We start from the raw sequence: 21588 nt of genomic DNA on the forward strand, positions 1-21588 counted from the left end.
CCTGGAGATTCCAAGACAGACTCAAGCTTTAGCACCATCCAGTGTTGGAGTTGCTGTCTCTGCCCGATAACTCTCAAATGATATTCTCTCTTTTCCCAGAGTCCTAGGCCTAACAGACACCTCAAGCATCACATACTCAAACAAGCAAAGCCTTGACTCTATCTGACCCCAGCCCCTTACTGTCCCAGAGCCTTGTAGCAGCGGTCACACAGCCCACACAGCCTTTCCATCTCCTCATGCTCCAGGACCAACACACTTGATGGTCCCTTCTGGATGGTCCAAGTGACTTCTGCGGCTTCCCCAGGACCTGGCCACACACTGGGCTACTGCAATGTCCTCTAGCTAGTCTCTTCTTCTCTTCCCCAACCAAAGCCAGAGTGACCTTTCAAAAGTTTAAAATGGGGGTGTGTGTAGGGTAGGGAGGCTGTAGAGATGCGTAAGCAGTTAAGAACACTGACTGATCTTCCAGAGGATCCGGGTTCAATTCCCCGTACCCACATGGCAGCTCAAAACTGTCTGTAACTCCACGATCTGACACCCTCACACAGGTTTACATGCACGCAAAACACCAATGTACATAAAACAAAAATATTTTTTAAGAAAGGTTAATATGGGTACTATCCTTGGCCACAGCTTTTCACAGCACCTAGAGCAAATCAGAGCTCCTTCGGCCACCTGACCTCAGCTTTAACTGTCTCTTCACACCTCTGTCCAAGGCCCAGTGTGTGTCCACTACGAGGGCCTCTCTATGCCTCTCACACCCTATCTGGATTCAGCGCCTTTTGCCCTGCTGTCCCCTCTACCCAGAGCACCCTCTGCCTTCACCTTCACATGACTCACGCCCTGATCTTTCACTTTGTCTAGGGAGTTTCTTAGGGAGAGTCTCTTAGCTACTCAAAGGCAGCCAGCCCTCCCACTGTGTGCTGACCCTTCCCCTGGTTTATTTTGTCTCGCTGATCTTATTGCTATTGACATAGTTTGTCTGAGAGACTGGATTTCACTTTCACTTTGAAGGATAATTTCATTGTCGTCTACAGAATTCTAGCTATCTCAGGTCAATGCCTCAAACACTCACTGTCCTCTGACATCTGATGGAATCCTTATCTTTGCACTTTTTCGCATCTTTCATGATTTGTTCATTGTCTTGATTTTCCACCTACTCAATACTGCTCAATACTGGGTACTTGTTGAGTTTTGTTTGTTTGTTTGTTTTGGTTGTTGTTGTTGTAATCATATTATCTATTTACTTTCTTATTTACTGTCTTTGTCTAAATTCTTAAGGACTTTGCTTCCCACTGGAAGGAACATTCAGAAGCAAGCAGGATGCGATAAATATTTCTACATAATGCATGAATTCTCAAATGTAGAGCTTCTGGATGGTAAGTTTGTTGTACAAGAATCTATGCTGGGGGCTCAGCAGTTAAGAGCGCTAGCTCCTCTTCCAGAGGTTCTGAGTTCAATTTCCAGCAACCACTTGATGGCTCATAACCATCTGTAATGAGATCTGGTGCCCTCTTCTGGCATGGAGGTATACATGCAGGCAGAACTCTGTACATAACAAATGACTCTTTAAAAGTAAAAAGAAAAGAAAGCTATTCTGGGGCTGGGGAGGTGGCTCGGCTGTTAAGGAAGGGTAGTCTCTGACCCGAGCTGGGCTCTCAGCACCCACAGCAGGCAGCTCACAACAGCTTGTAACTCCAGCTCTGAGAGACACCCTTACTCACCAGCACTTTCCTTCTCACAGACATGTACACAATTAAGAAGAAAATAAGCCGGGCACGCTGGTGCCTGCCTTTAATCTAGTTACAACCAGAACAGCATAGAGAAGCAGTGGGGGTGAGGGTGTGGGGAAAGGAAAAAAAATTTAAATAGGAAGAAGCAATTTTATGCAAAGTTATTAATACTACAAAATCAGGTTTCATTCTTGCATGTTTGAAGTTAATCACTTAAAAAAAATCACTTTTTATGTCAGTACACTGTAGCTGTTGTCATATACACCAGAAGAATCTGATCCCATTACAGATGGTTGTGAGTCACCTTCTGGGTGCTGGGAATTGAACTTAGGACCTCTGGAAGAATAGTCGGTGCTCTTAACCACTGAGCCATCTCTCCGGCCCCATTATTTTCTTTTTATATGAAATGGTCAGCCAGACGGGGCTGGAGTCATAATCGCAGCAGTGACTAGACATTTGCTGGATGGTTGCCATGGCTACACACTGTTTATCATGCTTTCTGTGTATAATCGCACTTCTTTTGGGGGGAAATGGAGGCAGAGAGAGTAAGACACTTGTCTGGAGTCACACAGTGTGAAGAAGCAGAGCTGGATCTGAAGTGCACTTCCTCTCGTCTCTGCTTCTGTTCTCCTCTTCACTGAGGAGCGAGCACTGCGTGTGGACTCTGAGCACACGGCTGAGTCTGCTCTCCTGGCCCTGGAGCTGAAGCCTGACCCATCCCTGGATTCTTTCAGTCCCTTGTCTTCAGAGCAGCCCTTGCTTAACCTCTATCAACACAATACCCCTCCTCCTCCGGTTCCTTTTTCATTGTAAGTGCTTAAATGCCATTAGATGTTGTTCTTGAGTAAATTAAGAAAGGAGAAAACTAAAACACTTCTGAGATTCGTGTGATTCAATATCACATTTGAGAACATCGAGTTGGAGTCCCTACCTGGACCCTGCCTGATCTTTACATGGGGCGGAGAAGCTTTCCTTTGTATAGTGTAGAGGTGCTGCTGCTGGTTGCTGAGGTCAGAAGTCCCAGGCTGCCTTCTTGGTACCTGAAACTGCCTGGAGCTTTCTGGGGGCCCCTGGCTGGGCTCCCACTTTTCCTATCTACATGTATGTAAGCCACTCACCACTATCCTGAGGCAATGTCCCTGTCCACACCCCCATCAACATGTAGCCATCTCCTCCCAGTAGTCCAAGTCTGACTGCCTTCTATGGCTTTCTTGTAACAAGAATGCCCTTTTCCCACACACACAGGGCCTGCCCCAACTTCTGGACTTCCTCTTGCTCCTGCCTGGGGCTGGGTTGGGCCAATCCAGGACCAAAGCCCTAGGGACAATACAGCCTGAGGATGAGAACCGTCATCTGGGGGAAAGGCTGTTGGCAGAAGGGAGAACAATCCATAAGCCTTTCTTTGCTCCTGACAGCTTAGTTTGCTCTGTAGCCTTGGTCAGTCCGTCTGCAGCCTTCCCTACACAACTATCCTTCCCCATGGAGAAGTAAAGGGAGCAGTAACAGTGGGACTACCTGAAGATAGTCGAAAGACCCCTCCCCACTTTCTATTATTTGCCCCCAGATTTCTCCTAGTTTCTCCTCAAAGTCTTTGGAACACTCAGAAGCACCTGGGAGCCAAGGCATAGACTAATTTTGAGACATGCAATAGAGAAGTCAGACAACAGGGAGTTGGGATGGAACACAGACACAGGGTGAGGGGACACAGAGCAAGCTGCCTCAGACCCAGTTGGCAGGGTCAGCCTGAGAAGACATGACTCCTCCCCAGCCTCTAGCTTCTGGGGCTCCTAGAAGGTGTACAGGGTAGGGGAGCTCCAGCTCTCCTCTCTGAGGTTACTGGGGGTAACTGTACAATGTTGAGGATATGGAAGGGGTCTTGTGGCCCTTGGACAGTGATGGTCATACGGGCCATGGTTCTGCAGGCACTCAAAGGAGAGGCCAGAAGAGGCAGGACAAGATGGAGACCGAGGGTCCCTGACCTCATGGTCAGGACCTCCTCAGATCTACAGCTATCTGGTTTGCTCTCACCACAGCTAGTTCCCATTCAGAACTTCACAGACTCAACTCCACAGTCTTCAGCCTTCCCTGTTCCTGGTCCTGGGGCCCTTCCCTTGGTGTCAACAGCAATTTCCTGGCAGGCCTGGTGACAAGAGCCTGAACTGGCCCAGGGGAAACTCAACGCCATGCTGCCAGCAACGGGTGTCTTCCAGTGTCTGGGGAATGGGGCTGATACTGTACAGAGCCAATGAGGGGCTGGACGATCGCCACCACTCCTCCCCCACGGCTACCCTGCCATCCTGCATTCTTCCTGCACCCAAGTACCCTCGCGACAAGCCCCCATTCATAACAGGACCAAAGATGGAAAAAGCTTCCCATGTCTAGAGCAGTGCCTGGGGTAGACAGCATCTGACCCTAGGAGGTTGTGTGAAGATGCGGCACAGGGATGAACAGAATGGCCCCATCCCTCTTCTTACATCTTCACTGCAGACCCCATGGATGGCCACAGCCAACCCTTTTGCCTCTACTCTGCCTTGCTGCTGGGTGTGAGGGAGAGTTACCTTCTTGGGTACCAGGAGGATCCAGGGGGTGGGTGAGGCACCCTTCTCTTTACTGTACCCTCAGGTCTGCAGATCTGTTTCCCCAGGACTGGTCCTTGGGGATTGAAACTACTTGTATTCATATTTCCCCGCCTTCTTTTCTGTGGCATCTAAATGTGTCATCCATGCCTGAAGCTGTACCAAATACCAGACAATCCCAGAAGAGCATGACACTTGGAGAATCAGATTGGAAAATTTATATGATAAAGGAAGTTAAAGACTGGGATAGAGAAAACACAGGCTTGGGGGACCAAGTGTTCTCCCTGAAAAAATGTGCCCAGAGCTTAAGAAGGGTTTTCAACAGCATACGGAACAGTGCACACAGCACAGATCAGTTTCTTCAGTCTTAATTGCCTTTTTATGGGACAAGAGGCAAGAGATACATGGGAACATGTATTTGCCATTTGAAATTGTATAGTACTAATGTATTCACCACATGTCCTGGATCCTGTGTACACACCCTTGGCTTAAGGCAGGGGCTAAGTGAGCTTGTTGACTTGACTGACCACAGGGTGAGATGATTCACAAGAGGAGGAGACAGAGAAATGGAGCTCAGAGACCCAGCTAGAGGTTGGAATGGCAGACAAGTAGCTGTGGGTTTGTTCTGAGTCTGTGTCCTGGCTAACGTCCACATTAGCTCTTTTCTTGTGGTCAGCAAGACTCTCTGTTCTGTTACCGACAGAACTTCTGACCCTTAGGGCTAGTTGCCTCCTCACTACGTTTTTGGCCCAGAGCACAGCTGTGTGCTCTAAGCTTGGTCCCCCTAAGTTTAGTTGCCCTGCAGGCATGTGGATTACCAATGCTCTTGGGAGTCTCAGGAGAGCATCTCCTAGAAGCTGACTCCCATTCTGTAGAAAAGAAGACCAAAGTCAAACAGGCAGCAGTTTGCTGCAGCCCTGTCCAGCTGTCTGAGGTTCTAGACCCCCAGCCTCGCAATCCAGATGACAACGGTAAGTCTCGTGACAGGCATCAACCAGTACTTGCAGTATGTGGAACCCTGTGCTGTGCAACCCTGAGGTCTGGCTAAGATAATTTAACTGTTTCCAAACTTGTGGGGTTTATGGACCAATTAGCAATTTTAATTGAAGTGCGGATATAGGTGTGATAACTTTTACTTAGCCAGGACTTCCTCGGATCCCCTCCTTCACCATGCTATGTAATAGGAACCAGGATTTTAAATCATCAAAGGTTGCTAGAACTTAAAAAACTTTAGAACAGAAGTGTAGCCATATGAATTTGCCAGTTACTTCTTTCTCCTTCACTTCCTACCGCCAAAGCCTCCTTAGAGATGAGAACCCTCCCTTGGATCTGCCCCAAGGCTCTATGCTCCCAGAACCTGTGGCCCAGAGTGTTAGAGTCAGGTTGGAGAAGGGGCAAATCCAGCGACCCTCCTCAGTCTCCTGGGGACTGTGGGCAGTCTTGGTTCTTTACTCTCAAAGTCTGCCTCTTCTTTCCTTTCTCATCTTTTTAAGCCACCGCCTGCCCCCCCAGGTCTTCATTTCTCCTTATCTACCGGGGATCAGACCCACAGATGCACTCTCTGCTCCACACACTCCTGGCCCAGGATGGCAACATCGCCCACCTCAGCAGGCTTGTGCTGGGCTGTAGGAGCTCCGCCCAAATGCCATGTTTCCACCTGGCTCCCCTGGCTCACGAGCCAGAGGCTACTTTGCTCCCAAGAAGTTGGGACATTAGCCAAATACCCCAAGCCTTGGGCACGTGTGGCAGCGTCTTCTCTCACTGTCTGAGGCCTCGGACTGATCCCCTGGTCTCTCTGAGATCTTTTGTTGACTCATGGGTTCATGGTAGAAAGTCTACAATTGCAGCCCACAGAGACTTAAGATGTTAGTGGTAAACATGGCTGGGAAGACAGAACTCACTTTGCAAGCTTAAGAACCTGGTTTTGATTCCCAGAACCTTTTCTTTTTCTTGAGATAGGATCTAACTATATAGTTCTGCCTGTCCTGGAACTCGCTCTGAAGACTTGACTGACCCCAAACTCATGGAGGTCCACTTGCCTCTGCCCTCCTGGTGCTGGGTATAAAGGCACTACCATGGTTTGTTTTTTTTTTAAAGATTTATTTATTTTATGTATATGAGTACACTGTAGCTGTCTTCAGACACTCCAGAAGTGGGCATCAGATCACATTACAGATGGTTGTGAGCCACCATGTGGTTGCTGGGAATTGAACTCAGGACCTCTGGAAGAGCAGTCAGTGCTCTTAACCACTGAGCCATCTCTCCAACCCTGTTTTTTTTTTTTTTAAAGACAGACATGGTGGTGATCTCATTGCTGGAGAGGTAGAGACAAGAGACAGGTGGATCTTTGGGACTCATTGGCTAACCAGCCTAACCATTTTAGTTGGTAAACTCCAGGCTAGCAAGAGTCCCTGCTTCAAAAGCAAAACAAAATCAAAACACAAACTACAAACTAAAATCAACCAACCAACCAACAAACCCAAAACCCAAAGTAGAAGGAGCCTAAAGAATTGACACCTAGCTGGGTGTGGTAGTGCACATGTTTAATCTTAGCATTTTAGATGCAGGCGCGCACACACATACACACACACACACACACACACACACACACACACACACACACACATGCACGCACGCACGCACATACACACGGGGGCACACACACACACACACAGGGTGCGCACACACACACAAGCACACACACACACACATACACACACCACGGCTTCTGAGGTCATACAATAAACTTGACAGAGTATGGCAGCACTGTCCAGGCCCTCCGCTCGCCTTTGGAGCTCGTCTTCCATGCCCCCCAACCTCCAGGTCTTTATCCAGCCTGGCTTGTCCCCAGGAATGGCATCTTCCTCACAGTTTCTTGCTTTGCCTAGCCTTTGTTTCTTCATGGCCTTTAAGCCGTGATCCTGCCTCTGTCTGGTACCTTCTGCGTGATGCTTGTGATAACATTTTGCTACTTGAGTGGTGGCGTGTCTTGGCACAAAATTGTCTCACCACCATTTGCTTGGGTTCTGTGGTCGCTCTGGCACGGGTCCTTCTGTCACCAGGCGTGAGCCAAGAATACTGGCTGGCCTCCCCTGCCCCATTATCCCTGGGAGGAAGGCACTCCTTTAAAAACATTTTCTGCTGTTCCTCTAGGCTCCAGGGTTCATACCATGCCCTCCCTTTCCCCAGGTTCCCTGCCTCCCCCCTGCCCATTTCCCAGCCTCTCCCCAGTTCTCCTGTCTCAGGAAAACCATCTCTTTCCTCCCTCCTTCCCATCCTTTTCATGCTCCTGGGCCCCAGGTCCTCTCCCTCTTCCCTTATCTGCCAGGGATCTGACCTGCGGATGCTCTCTCTGCTCTGTGTGCTCCTGACCCCAGGATGGCATCGCGGCCCAGCCTGCCTGCCCCGGGGGGCCAGCTCCAGCCTGCTCACTCGCCTTCCCTTTAGAAGCCCCCATGTCTTGAAGCTGATTAAAACAAACACAGCTCCTATTTTTGTTCTTAATCCAATTCTGAGCTGTAGTAGGGTCTAGGAGGGAGGGTAGGATGACAGGAAGAGTCCAGGAGCTAGACAGACTCCTTGGTAGGCAGAGACAGGAAGAGGAGCCATGGCTAGGTAATAAAGGTGGCAAAGTCGCAAGAAGGGCCAACTTCCTCAGCCTCCTGACTGGAGACAAAAGCCTGGTAGGTTTTTTGTTTGTTTTTTCTCCAGGACCAGCAGGCTCTCTCCTGACTGGCTGGCTCAACTAGGTCAAGGCTGGATCTGGACAGAGTTGTGATTCAATCAAGCATCTTCAACTGACCAACCCTCAAGTAGAGAAAACGCTTCAGAGGTTTAAAAACCCCTAGCCCTCGGGGAGAGACTGGACTTTGGACTTTGCGGCAGGGTTGGGGGGGATTTTCTCTGTTTGCCGCATGTGTATATTTTCTCACCCTCCCCCCAATAAAGGCCTTTTAAAAACTTCTCATTCTGTCTGCAGTGCTTGAGGTTTCCCTGCTGCTACCTGTTGCGCTCCAGATCTTTCCAGCCTTTTAATTGTTTAACTGGCAGAGAAAATGAACCGGATCCAGATCCCTAGACTGTATCGTTTCAAGACCCCTAGACTCTATCGACAGAAGCACATTTTTCCTGCCATGCCAGAGGGCAGAGGCAGGACCAGGCCCCAGTCCCCAGTGGCTCTGGGGACCGTGGTGTAAGTGGAGTGATGACAGCAGGAGCATGGAGTGGGAGTGGGGGATGGGGGGGCGGGTGAGGAGGAGGGAGGCTAAGAGGCTGGGAGCTGGGAAGAGTGGGGAGGTGGTAGAGGGATGGGCCCTTCCAGGCAGGACGCTAATGCAGGTCCCAGGAAGGGTGAGAGGACCAGTGGGTCAGAAGTTCTAGGGGCCTTCCCAGAAGGGGAGGTGGCAGATTCTTCAGGAAACAGCCAGAGCAAGGGGGAGGGGGTGCACACTCCCAATAGAGGCCTTTATTCTCTCCAGCTCAGAAACAAGACAGAATCTCTTGTCTCGACAGAGCCCTTCCCATGACATCCCTCATGAGCCCCGGCCTTGGCGCTTCTCAGGGGCACACAGACCCAGGCTCATTCTGTGGGCACCTTCTAACCCCACAGGCAAGTCTCCCAGACCTCGGCAAGCTACGGGCCTGTTTTGCCCTTCTGTCCTTCTTCACAGAGGGAAGGGAGTCTTGTGACTGTGCCTGTGTTCTGAAGACCACGTGTCTAGGTTTGAATATTGTACTGTCGTCCACTTGCTGTGTGACTGTGGAAGACTTGTTTAATCTCTGGGTGACCCCAGTCTCATCATTTATAAAGCAAGGGCAGGTCTAGTACCTCCATTGTAGGTTATTGTGGACACATATGTGCTTAGAGTAGAAACACTAAGGAAACTATCTGCACTCTGATGCTGTCCCGAGCCTGTCACCTGTATGACATAGCTCGTGGCATAGGCTAGCTCAGTGGTTCCAGGCTCCCTAAAGCTGAGACCCTTTACGTAGTTCATGTTGTGGCGACCCACAGACGTAAAATTATTTTTGTTTTAAACTAACTCATAAGTGTAATTTTGCTGCTGTTATGGATTGTAATGTAAATATCCGTGTTTTCCAATGTTCTTGGGAGATCTCTTTGAATCATTTAACCCCCAAAAAGGTCATGACCCACAGGTTGAGAACCTCCGGTTTAAGACATTTCTCTAGCTCCTGATCTCTTCTTTCTCTGTCCCAAGGACTAGAACCTCTCTGCACTTAGTGCCAAGATCCTGCAAAAGGTCTTTGAACTAGCTGGGCTCAGTACATCTGAGACCTTATGGGGTTTTGAGGGGTAAAATGATGCCCAAGGTCTGAAATTAAGTCGCAGTAGTGGCAGCTGGCCTACCTGGCCACTTGTGACATGGCCTGACATTCTCCTTACCTCAGGACCTTTATGACCTCTACAGAGATGTCTTCTGGGATCCTCCATGGCCCTTCCTGGGAAGACTGTCCAGGCCGTAGGATGGGTGGCTGCCCAGCCTGCTTGTGCTTGATCCTCCTTGCCTTCCAGGCTGGAGAGACCTCTTCTTCCTTCTGTGCCCATGGTCACGTGGCTTGGGTTGTGACTTTCACCGCCCCAGAGATGCATCAGTGGGTCAGGGGAAGGAGGACTGGAAATGGCCCGTAAAAAGCTTGGCCCCTGTAAACACAGAGCAGGGGCCTTTGAAAGCCCAAAGCACTTTTATGTGCTAGTTAAAGGGCCTTCCTGTTGTGTCGCCAGGATTTATGGGAGGTTGGGGGGGGAGCAGGGGGCGGTGAGGCCAAGGGTAGCCTTCATCCACTGACTCACTGATGTCCAGGGGAAAGGGGAGGAAGGGAGGACCTAGGAACTTCTGGCTGTCACATTCCACTTCAGGCAGGGACTCCATACCTTGAGATCCTGAAGCAGCCTGTAGCCCCCATTCACACCCAGGAGGGGCAGTGTTGCTGACCAAAGCAACAGGAGGGATCCAGGTCAGTGGCTTCTACAGCCACAGGGAAGGAGGCCTGGGACATGGGCAGAGCTCACAGGACGTGCACAGACTGCACTGTGAAGACAGTGCCTCACAGGAGATACTGTTTCAGGGCCCCTGCCCGGCTCAGCATCAAAAGTCAGCACTGAGGCACTCCTGAGAGCGTCAGCTCCATCCCAACCGACGAGTAAGAGACTGTCAGCCTGCCTTCCTACAGCACCCAATGGGAATGTGATATTTAAGCTATTCTATCCCCTTTATAACAGTGAGGCATGCCATCTTTTTCTCTCTGGCAGAAGTGGGCTCAGCCTGTAGGAACTGGGAAAAGAGTTCCTCCCTGACCCGTGTGGAAGAAGGAAGGTGCTGTTCCTCGCTCGCTCTTCCACAGCACTGTGCTAAGGGCGTTTAAGGGCCTGTGGAAGCATCAGTTCATGACTCAGATCATAGGTGCCTGTGTATAGGAATGAGGGAAGCAGCGGCCGCTCACTGGTGCTCAGGAGACAAGCATCAAGCTAGCGATTGCCCTATCTGTCTCCGTCCATCTTCCTGACTTTGTGTGAGAGACACTATTCAGCTCAATTAGTTGGCGTCAGAGGGCACACACACGCTGACTTCATCTCTGAGGCCTGCTTGGTCTATCACACACCTCATTCCTCTGCTAGTTCTTCCTGCCTGCCTGCTTCAGGACTCATCCTCTGTCTGGAGGAAGCAGCAGCAATCATAATCACCTCAGGACCTGGGGTCCTTGGCTCTGTTCTCAGGCAGAAGGATTCCCATATTGACCTCCCTGTGATCCCTGTTCCTAGTCTCCTGGCCCGAGGCGGTGGCAGGGCCTCAGGCCTCTGGCATTCTTCTCCGAAGCTGCCGATCTCCTCTGCTCCTCTGTGACCCTATTGAGTTTCTTCAGGTCTGGCCAACCAAACACTGCCATATGGGGGGAGAGTTACATTTCCTGTATATGTGTCAAAATATCTGAGCGGATGTGAAATAGATCAGACATGTATAAAAATAAACTTTTACAGGGTGACTGACTACTCCCCTCCAGGGGGAACCAGTGGTTCACTTTTCATCTGGGGCCCAGAAACTTGGCTGGGGCCTTAGGGAGCACTCTCCACATGTGACTCCCCACGGCCATCCTGACTCACTTCTTTGGGCTTAGGGCCAGCTTCTCTCCTGTTGGCATTCTCTCTAGGGGTCCTGGTAATGGAAACCCCTTGCCAATAGGCTGACAATTAGCAGGGAACCTTCCTGGGCCCCAATCTCTTACTCTCTTAGCTCCCCCTTTTCTCTAACAACCTGTGACAATATAATTCAGGGTCCCAGTCTTGGCTGCAGTAGGGCCACCCCACCACCTCTTCATATAATCAGAGCACATAGTGAACACTAAATACTCTTTACCTATTGGGTGAGCCTGTCTGTACAAAACAGCAGGGACTGTTTATCTGGCGTCTCTGCTTATATTCCCTGCTAAGGCTTGTCGAGTTATCTGCTCCTAAAGGTTCTGCATTGCTGAGGTCATCTTGTTTATCCCCTTGTTCCCTGCTAATTCAGCATCTTCATGGGCTAAGGCTGGCTCTCTTTATTGCTGAGAGTTCTCAGAACCCAGCATTCTTAGCACCGCTATCAGAAATGTCTCCCTAGATGTAGCCCCGAATTTTGTGCTTACTCCATATGCCCTGGTAGAGATCTGGGGAGGGGGTGTCAAGTGGGAAAATACATGGTGGTTTGGGACAGCTCTAGAGAGTCTGTGACCTGAAGCAGCCAGGCCCTGAGAGTTCTATCATTCATGAGCTACTGGCTCCCCATTAAGCCAAGAACATGGCCTTGACCTAGTAGGGAGTAGGGGGGCTGTGTCTCAGGTCTGGACACCCCATGTTCAGCCCACAAGCATCTGGCCTGGAGAGATACTCGGCCTTCATACCTGGGTACAAACTAGCAGGAGAGGAGCTCAGGGCTGCCTTGTCCACCTCTCCCACTCAGCTTGCTAACCCCAAGCCTACTACTGCAGGTGTTCCAGTCCCAGCTGAGCCTGACATCTGAAGGACAGCTGCCACCCTACCAGGCAGCCAATGAGCTTGGGAACTCAGCCTCGGTTTAGTCAGGCTATATACTCTCTGGCTACCTACTCACTGCCAGACCTCTTTAAAGTTGCTTTTATCTAAACCAATTGCAAATTCTAGAGATGAACTCAAGTCTGCAGCTGCTGAATCTATGATCCTATGGTGGTGGCTTCCTTTCCCTGGTGGTAATTTAGGTACTGGAGTGCCAGGCTTATGTGCTCCCTCAAAATGTGTGCCTGACTGACCTCTTCTTCCTGGCCCAGAAGCCTGTTCATCGTGGGCCCGTGTCTGTACCCCAGCCATGACCGACACGGGCTGGACGGTCTGTGAGAGGTGGGGGTCTCATGTCAGAATAAAGCTCTGTACCTGAGGGCCAGTTCTCTGTGCCCAGGTTTTACAACAGCTTGGTTGGCCATGGCCACCAGGGCTGGCCAGGGAGGTCACCAGTGACATCTAGTGGCCACAGCCAGATTTCACAAGGTGGGAGTTGTGTGGCTCTGGGACCAGGCTTTCCAGCTGCTCCAGGAGGTTGCAGACAGATTTCTGTGTTCTCTGGGCTCTGGGACAGCAGCATGGGGCAGGAGTTAGTTTGATAGGTGTGAGCATGGGGTTCTGGACAGACCCCAGGCTGCTCAGTGCCAACAGAAACTTGCCTTTCCCCTGCTCTCTCCCATCTGTGCCCCTCTGGGCTCCTGTAGCCGCATAAGATGTGCCATGGTCCCCTTGCTCACGGAGACCCCTGAAGAGCTAGCTGCCTGTCCTATACACAGCTAGGCTCATGGTGTGCAGAGCAGCCTCAAGGAACCTCTCCTGATGACAGCTAGACAGCTGGAAGTCAGCACAGGGTAGGACTGAGGGTGGGCCTTGCCACAGGGTTGAGGACTTAGTAGCACTGGGCTCTCCTGGGCCTTACACCGTGGCGCTTGAGATGTGCTTCTGAGTGCTAAGGTTCCCTGATCTGGAGGAGGCAGGGAGTGCCTGAAATCAAAGACAGTGCTCTACCTTAGCTCTTCCCTGGGATAGATAGCTTCCCCAATGGACCCCAATTTCCCTGACAACCTCTCCCATGAACTTTCCCCACTCTGAGGAGAGGGGAAGGGGATGGCTTTCCCAGGGGAGCACCCCACCTGTGAGTTTGTACTTCACATGCACGTCTTCTGCCTGCCCTGCATCTCTCTCTCCCTTTCCTCTTTTTATCCCCTTCCCCGATGCCACCTCCCTGGCCCCTCCCTGGGTCTCCCCTGGCTACACGTCTCCTCTGTTGACTCTTTTATACCCACCATCTTCCTTCTTGCTTCTGGCTGTTTCCAGGTCTTGCCCTGACTTCCGCTTGTTCCCTCACCTTTGTCGCTCCTTTCAAGGCCAAGCTGGCATCATGCAAGTAAAATAACAACACTTCATTTCGCTCGGGGTGGGTGGCGGTCAGGTGGACAGAGCTCGTAACTTACTTCCCAGATAAGCCTTCATACAGAACCAGAGAGGAGGCAGCAGGGAGTTTCCTGTACTCTGGAGCCCCTCAGCTGTCACTAATGTTCCTGCTCACCCCATCTTCCCTTCTGAGCTAGGACCAGCTTTCAGAGCACTGCCCTGCCCACCCGCCTGCCCTGCACAGGTAGGAATGTACTGAGAACCACTGCAGGCAATGCTTTCAGGTTCTGTGAGGTCTTTCTCACTGTTGCACAAGCGGCAATAGGAACTCTCATTTCCACCTGTAAGTTGAATGCCACATTTAGTATCTCTGTGGGTCAGATGCTGTGGGTTGGCACCTTAGCTTCAGAAGGATGCTGGGAAGTGATCATACTCCTATTGTCTGGAGGTGAAAAATGTTTGAGGATTAACCCTTTAAAGGCAGGCCCCAGGCTAGCTGGTGGACAACAGGTCTAATTTTATGATTACTGAGTTTCAGTTAGCCCATCCAGGAGCACTGGAAGAGCTCAGAAACCTGGATGCTCAGACCTCCGGGAGCTCTCCCCCATCCGCCCATCTGCCCCTCAGCATTGCACTGGTCCCCAGTGGTGCCAACAGCTTTTGCAGCGTTTGCGACAGATCTGAACCCATGGCCGTACATATTCTCTGCACACATTCCTTCCTTCCCCAAGTCACAAAACCCACTCATTCCAGAAGATCTTCCCCTCTAATTATGACAATCCTCTGATTGGGTGCTTTGATTACACAATTAGGTTTTATCATGTTAATTGCATAATTAAGACAAGCAATTACATGGGGGGTGGGGATTATTTTCTAGCTCCAAATGAGATTCCAGTCCCCAGACAGGTGCTTCTTCTGACCCCTTTGGGAGGGGGCTGGAGACTCCAGGGGTTGAGTAGTGACCATTTCCCTCAGCAGCTACGGACATTGCTAATTCAGTTGTTAATGTCCTCGTGGCTCCAAAGTCCCTGTCGTGGGTGCACCTGCCTACACATAGTCACAGGCTGTGGAGAACTGAGACTGTGTTATGGGTTCCATGTGCTTACAGTCTGGGGAATCTGACCCAAGTGGCCATCTCCAGAGACTTCTCATGTCTGGGCAGCTCAAGCCTGGATAAAGGGGTCTTCAGAGGAGGGGCTAGATGCAGATGGCTAACATTATCTTCCTCCTCCGTGCTCCTAGCCTCCGTGCTCCCTTGCTTCCTCCAGAACCCCCCAGCCTGGGACAGACTACGCCTTTCCTTCCTCTGTCCCCTGTAAGGTTCACTCAGATCTCGCCCTCCAGGAGGCCTCTGTGGGTTGGCTAGTGCTGCTGGGGTAGCTACTGTAGGATGACTCCAATCCTGTCTATCCAATGAGTTGTTCATCGTGGGGTCTTCCTCTCAAGGGACTGAGGACTCTTAAATGGTCCTTCAGACACCTTACTTGTTCCACCATCTGCACAGATGCCTGCCTGTCCGTCATGGAGCCACAGCCCCGCCTACACTGTGTGTACATTTGCAAATTTAGATTTATTTCATATCCACCAGGGGAACTGACTATTTAAATAAGTGTTACAGAGGAGCCTTTGGTAAAGCCTGATATCACTTTCTGCTTTATTTTCTATATAATTTGGGATTTTCATCTTTCCAGGGGAAGGGGAAGGGTGAAGGAGAGGCTGCAGGCAGGTTTATATCTTTCCACAGCCTATGTGCTTGGTTGGGTCCTGCATGATCCCGCATGGCTTACGTGTCTGAATTGGATCTCTTCTACTAACACATGTGTGTTCAGGGCTATCTGTCTATAAAACTCAGTGTGCTGAGGGCATGGGCACCACAGTGGATGAGACTCAGATCCTGCTATTGAGCAGCAGAGGGAGGGGCAGGTGTGTATATGCTGGATGCACTAGAAAAAAATGGCTGCACAGAGGATATGTGGGATTACCTTTGTCCAAGACTGGGGAAAGCAGAGAAGGCTTCCTGGAGGAGGTGATTTTTAAGGCAGGCTGGGTTTGCAGGATGAGTTGGTAGAGTTTAAATGGGAAAGCAAGCAGGAGCAAAGGCAGGTTCACGTGTCTGGAGTGAAGAGTGAAAAGTGGGGGTTTGATGAGGCTGGGATGATAAACAAAGGCCCAGGCCAGGAAGGCTTGCTTTTGTTCCAGAAGCAAAGGGGGATTAAGCTCCCAGGACTCAGTAGCTTTAGAGCCACCCTTTGGCTGTGGAATGAGTGGGCCTAAGGTGATAGCTGGGCTGGGATGAAAGTGAGTTCAGAGCAGTGGCTATGCAGGGCCTCAGAGTAGGGGTGGCCAGTGGGGACCAGGGGAGGCCAGAGCCGGCAGAACAGGAGGAATAACACGAGGCTCAGTGGCTGGGATTCCTGACTGTGAGTGCTGTGGACCACAGTCGGGGTCATCTGCCAAGAGTGAGAATACAGGAGTAGGAGAACAGGTACAGTGACAATCCGCACTCCCATGGGAGAACGGGTATAGTGACAGTCTGTGCTCCCATGGGACAATAGCTATAGTGACAGTTCATGTGCTCCCATAGTTATTTCTTTCAGCTGCTCTTAGATGCCAAGGAGACAGGACTGACACTTGAGCAACCTTGGGACAGGGTTGGAGTGGGCTCTGTGGGTGGGCAGGCTCATGGGCAGGAAGCTGTGCTTATGGTCAACATTGTCATCCCCTGTAGGGTCAGGGCTGTGGGAAAGAAAACGAAGGCAGGCAGGATGGAGGAGGAAAGGACGAAGGAAAGGAAGGGTTTGGGTGCCAGAAGAACTGAGGAGTCCCCAATGCAGCCATCTTACCTACTAGGGATGCTAGCTCTTTTCTAGGTTACTTGCTTCTCAACCAAGAAGGTTTACCATCCTTTTGGGCTTACTCCACATGCCAAGGGTTTGGGCCAAGATCAACAACGTGTTGCAGTGAAACTTGCCAAATGCAACACTCAAATACCCAACAAATATCCAGTTCCTTATGTACCTCTGAGCCCAGAGTCTGCTCAGAGCCTGCCCGACATGAGGAAGATACTGAGATGTTTTAGGAGGCAGGGTGGGCCACCATAAAGACACAGCTATGCGCCTCTTGCTATGGGATTAAACGAGCCTGCACATTCCCCTCCCACAGGGAAGGCATCATCAAAGTACCTGTAGGATGTGTGGATTAAGTCGAGGCTACAGATTCAAGACAGGCACCATTGGTGACTGTCCTAGCTTTCTGTGCTGGTGTTCCTGCAGCTCCGTGGTTTCTCTGACTGACACCAAGAGAACAAGAAAGTACTGGAGGCTTGTGCTGAAAGAATCAGCGGCCATGCTGTTGGGATAATGCCTTTCTCTGTTCTTTTTCTCTGTCCCAGCGCTCGCTCATTTCTCCTAGGCCTGCAATTTCTTTCCGGGTCATCCCCCTCCCCCAACCCTGTCCTTCTCCCCTCTTGCCTCAGGAAGGAAAGGTGCTTCATGTCCACAATGCTCTTTGTTGTCCCTAAAGTTCTGCTCTGGAAGTGAGCCCTCCTGCAGCATTATGACATCACTGTGCATTAGCTAGTGGCTGCCCATGTGGGCTGGGCCCTTGCCCTACTAGGAGCAGTGACAGGGTCACCTATCGGGCCCTATACCTTCAGGGCAACTCTCAGAGCATGGATCCCTCCTGATTCCGCTCTGGCCCCAATGTTCCTCACGGTCAAACTGCTCTTGGGCCGAAGATGCAGCCTGAAGGTATCTGGAAAAGAAAGTGTGGCCGCACTCAAGAAACTGGTTTCTCAGCACCTGCAGGTGCCGGAGGAGCAGCAGCACCTGCTGTTCCGAGGCCAGCTCCTGGCTGATGACAAATACCTCTCAGATTACAGCATTGGGCCCAATGCCTCCATTAATGTCATCATGAGGCCTCAAGAGGATGTAGCGCTGGATAAGACCCATCAAACCCAGCCCTTGTGGCTCCAGCTGGGCCAGGTCCTAGACAAACATTTTGGACCAAAGGATGCAAAGACAGTGCTGGGGTTTTTGAGGCAAGAGCACGAGGAGCGTCTGCAGAAGCTGAGCCTGGAGGCCCTGGAGCAGTTGGTGGGCCAACTCCTGGCACAACAGCAGCTTGAAGAGCTGGAAGAGGAAAAGGAAGCCCTTGCTGTTGCATCAGAACTCCAACAAAATGGTGAAGGAGGAGGAGGAGGAGGGACAGGAGGAGAAGGAGGAAAGGAGGAAGAAGAGAAGGTTGAGGAGGATGAGGAGGAGGTGGCTCATCCTTCTCTTGCTCACTAAACTTCTCCTGGACTGACCCTTTTATGTTCTTGGGCAGTTTTTCTCTTTGCTTTCTCCTGATGGAGATGCATGCGTCCTTCTTGCTAACCCGTTAAGTAGCTGGAAGATAACTGGATCCTTCTATGCCCTCTCACCTGTAGGTCCCCTTCTGAAGTACAGACTGATTCTAGCACCACCTCTCTGCTACAAGGGATCTGAATGGGCAAGGTACACTATAGGGACAGTCAAAGTTCATCCCAGCTCTGAGTGGAACAGTTTTGCCAAAGCATGCCTCAGAGGAAGTCTCCATGGCTTGAGACAACGCCTCTTCTCCTTCAGAACTGACAGTGTGAGTCCATTCATCGTCCCTCCTCATAGAATCCAGACCTCTAGTAGTATAAAGATGAGGAAGGGCTGTCAGCTGCCCTTGAACTCATGATGAGGCTGGCCCTGCTGGCCTGCTTGTATGTAGTTCCATAACTTCAGAGATGGGACCACAGAGACAGGAGTCAGGGAAAGCAATTGCACGGCCCAGTCCTGGGGCTTGTGGAAATTCAGCTGAAGTCCAAGAATAGCAGGAAACAGAGCCCTAGGCAGGAAAAATGGTCTGCAAGTGGTCCACGCATGGGGCCAACCTAAATAAAGTTATGCCCACTAGCACGTTCTGACTAATCAAGGTATCACCGAGCTCTGCTATCTGACTGACATTGTCCAGTACTTCTTTGGAGACCGAGGAGGGGGTGGGGAACAGTACGAACAAGGCCTCCTGCCCTTGTCAATGAGAGGCCTGCACAGGGTTATGTCCATAGAGCACAGCCTGTGGCTATATGGTCTGGTGCTTCTGCCTTGCAGAATATGCCAGAGCAGGTCTTTTGTCTACCTGGGGTTAAGAGCACAGCCCTAGACCAGAGATGAGAAACCCTGTACAGGTTCAGGGTTGCCTATTGAGAATCGTGGTCCCCCTTTGGGGGCTGAAGTCTCCAAAGTACTATTCCTGTAGAATTTCAGTCCTGAGGGCCAGAGATAGAGACTGTGGAGAGGGCAGAGGGACATAGATTTTTGGTAAAGAATGAGCAGAGGTCTGATTTCTCTGGGAAGTACTCTGTCGTTGGCCTATCGACTTGACCTTTAGCCTAGGCCAACCAATATCTTGGCTGACATCCTTCCTTTGTAGGATGCTGAGCTTTTTGGCCTATATCATAATATCCACTTACGCCAAAGACATTGATACAGACAAGAGGTGCAGTTGATGCAGTGGGTGTTTTTTCTAGCAGTGAGCGCCACAGTGATGGCAGGAAGGGTCTTGGGATCCTCGGCTGTGAAGCCTGTTGGGTGGCATTGTGTTGTCGTCTCCTCCCTAGAGACAACTTCACCCTGTCTGATAAGGGGAGAAGAGAGGCAGGACCCCATGGGTCTCAATGACCCTTCCCAGATTCACTACCCGCAGGTGGGGGTGGGGTGGGGTCCACACCTCTCCAAAGTTCTTAGCCTCATTCCACTCTCATTCCTAGGCTATTTGCCATCTGCCGGGAGGTCTTGTGATGGTTCCGTGAATTCATTTGTGCTGGGCTTGTGCCACTTGCCAATGGGGACAAGCCTATTATCTTTACATTAGGGGAACTAATAGCCCTTTTCCCGGGAAACCTCTGAGCGATAAAAGTAAGTGGGGCGTTTTATTCTCTTTGCTGGGGGAAGCTGGCATGAAGGGCAGGCAAAGCCTTTGTTCTCTCTGGCTGGTGCTCAGGGCAGAGAGCAAGGTAAGGCACCAGTCACTCTCCTGCTTCCATGGCCAGCAGTGCACGGGAGGATGTGTCCACCCCCAAACCGGGAAGCACAGAAGTTGGTCCATCCTTCCACCTGCTCTGTGTCGCCGACTACCCATCCCTTCCAAGGGCCCTCCTTGCCCCCTTCCCCCTCAAAAGCTGAGCACTAGAGTGTACTAACAACATACATGTAAAGACTGGTTAACATTTTGTTAACCCGGGGATAGTATCATTCAGTGCAGTACCGTGTGTTATAGAACTGTGGGTCTCATTCCCCGAGAGGGGATGAATTTGTACTGTGGGAAAAACAGGGGCAGATATATTGAGGGCACACAGAATGCATCATTCACGTGGACCATTCTCAGCAGATGCTGACTCTTCCGTGTGATTCCTGCTGTGTGTGGACAACCCTAGCTCTTGGACTGCCTGCCACAAGGACCCTCCACAGTTCTATCTATTACTGGAAAGACTCTCTGTTCCCTACTCTGGCCATAGGACTAGTGAGCACGCTTCTTCTGAACTTCAGCTTTATGCAGAAAGCTCTTTAACTCCCCATGTCACCTGTCCCTCCTCCACCGGGAAAGGACACACATGTTTCTAGAGGTAACAGAGCCGCTCAAATAGGCTGCATCTTGTGACAGCCAGCTTTGCGCACGTGTGTGTCCACCTGGAATTTGGACTCCCCACCCTAGCTTCCTCCTGGATCACCTACCTGAAGTCCCAAACCCTACTGGTCCCTGGCAAAACGATTTCTGATTGAAATTGGAGAGGCCTCTTGGCCTGTGTGCTGCCACACCATTTATTGATTTCATGAGCAAACATTCTGGGGCCTCTGTCATAGTCTCGTATCAGCTATATTAAGACACCTTAGGCCTGGGTGGTTGTCTTTTGAATAATGAGTGTCTCCCATAAGCTCGTGTGTTTGAACACTTAGTCCCCGACTGGTGACATCACTTTGGAAGGCTGTGGGACCGTTAGCAAGCAGAGCCTTGCTGGAGGGAGTAGGTCACTGAAGGCAGATCGTCAGTGTTTACAGTCTGTCCCTATTTCCTGCCTAATGTGATGAGCTGTCTCATGCTCCTGCACTGGGCGTCACTTACCTGGATGGTATCCCTTCTTAAATCATGTCAGAACCACCCCGCTTCCTTCCTACATTGTATTTTGTAGGTATTTTGTCACCAAAATAAAAAGCAGTAATGGACCACCAAAAAGTGTTGTCTACAGTTCTGGAAAACTGGAAGTTCCAAGTCAAGCCATTGTCTGATGAGTGTGTGGGAGTGTGTGTGCGCGTGTGCGTGTGTGCACGAGTGCATATGTGTGAGGGTGTAGGTTATGCACATGTATGTACAAGATTGTCAAGACTAGAGGTCCACATTGTTTTATGGGGCAGTTTGTCAGTAGTCTGAACAAAAGCCAACTAAGTGAGCCAGCCAGCCTCAGGGCAGAGCCCTTATGATTCAGTCATCTGCTAAAAAGCCCCCGCTCTTAATATCATTGCATTGAAGAGAAAGTTGTCCAGTCACTGTCAGCCTCCTCCGAAGATGCCTGTGCTGTGTCAGCTTGAGGAATCCTGGCTCCCGCACTAGAGCAGAGCGCCCCCTGCTGTCTCTTGCTGCATGGTGAGCTGAGGGCTTAAGTCCGTGGTTCTCAACCTTCCCGATGCCCTTTAATGCAGTTCCTCACGTTGTGGTGACCCCCTAATCATAACATTATTTCATTGTTACTTCATAACTGTAATTTTGCTACTGTTAGGAATCATAATGTAAATATATGATATGCAGGATATCTGATAACAAGGCCCCTGTGAAAGTGGTGTTTGGCCCCCAGAGGGGCTGAGACCCACAG

General features: G+C 50.7%; 1 protein-coding gene across 1 annotated transcript; it reads left to right on the plus strand.

Annotated features, from left to right (window-relative positions):
- The first annotated feature begins 17413 nt into the window (after positions 1-17413).
- Positions 17414-18001, plus strand: Ubl4b (ubiquitin like 4B). The gene is given in 3 exon segments (XM_052178532.1): positions 17414-17916; positions 17918-17964; positions 17967-18001. Coding segments are annotated over 3 exon segments (585 nt in total).
- Positions 18002-21588: the final 3587 nt, after the last annotated feature.

The sequence above is a fragment of the Apodemus sylvaticus genome, chromosome 4 (genome assembly GCF_947179515.1).
Source record: "Apodemus sylvaticus chromosome 4, mApoSyl1.1, whole genome shotgun sequence".
NCBI classification, from domain to species: domain Eukaryota; kingdom Metazoa; phylum Chordata; class Mammalia; order Rodentia; family Muridae; genus Apodemus; species Apodemus sylvaticus.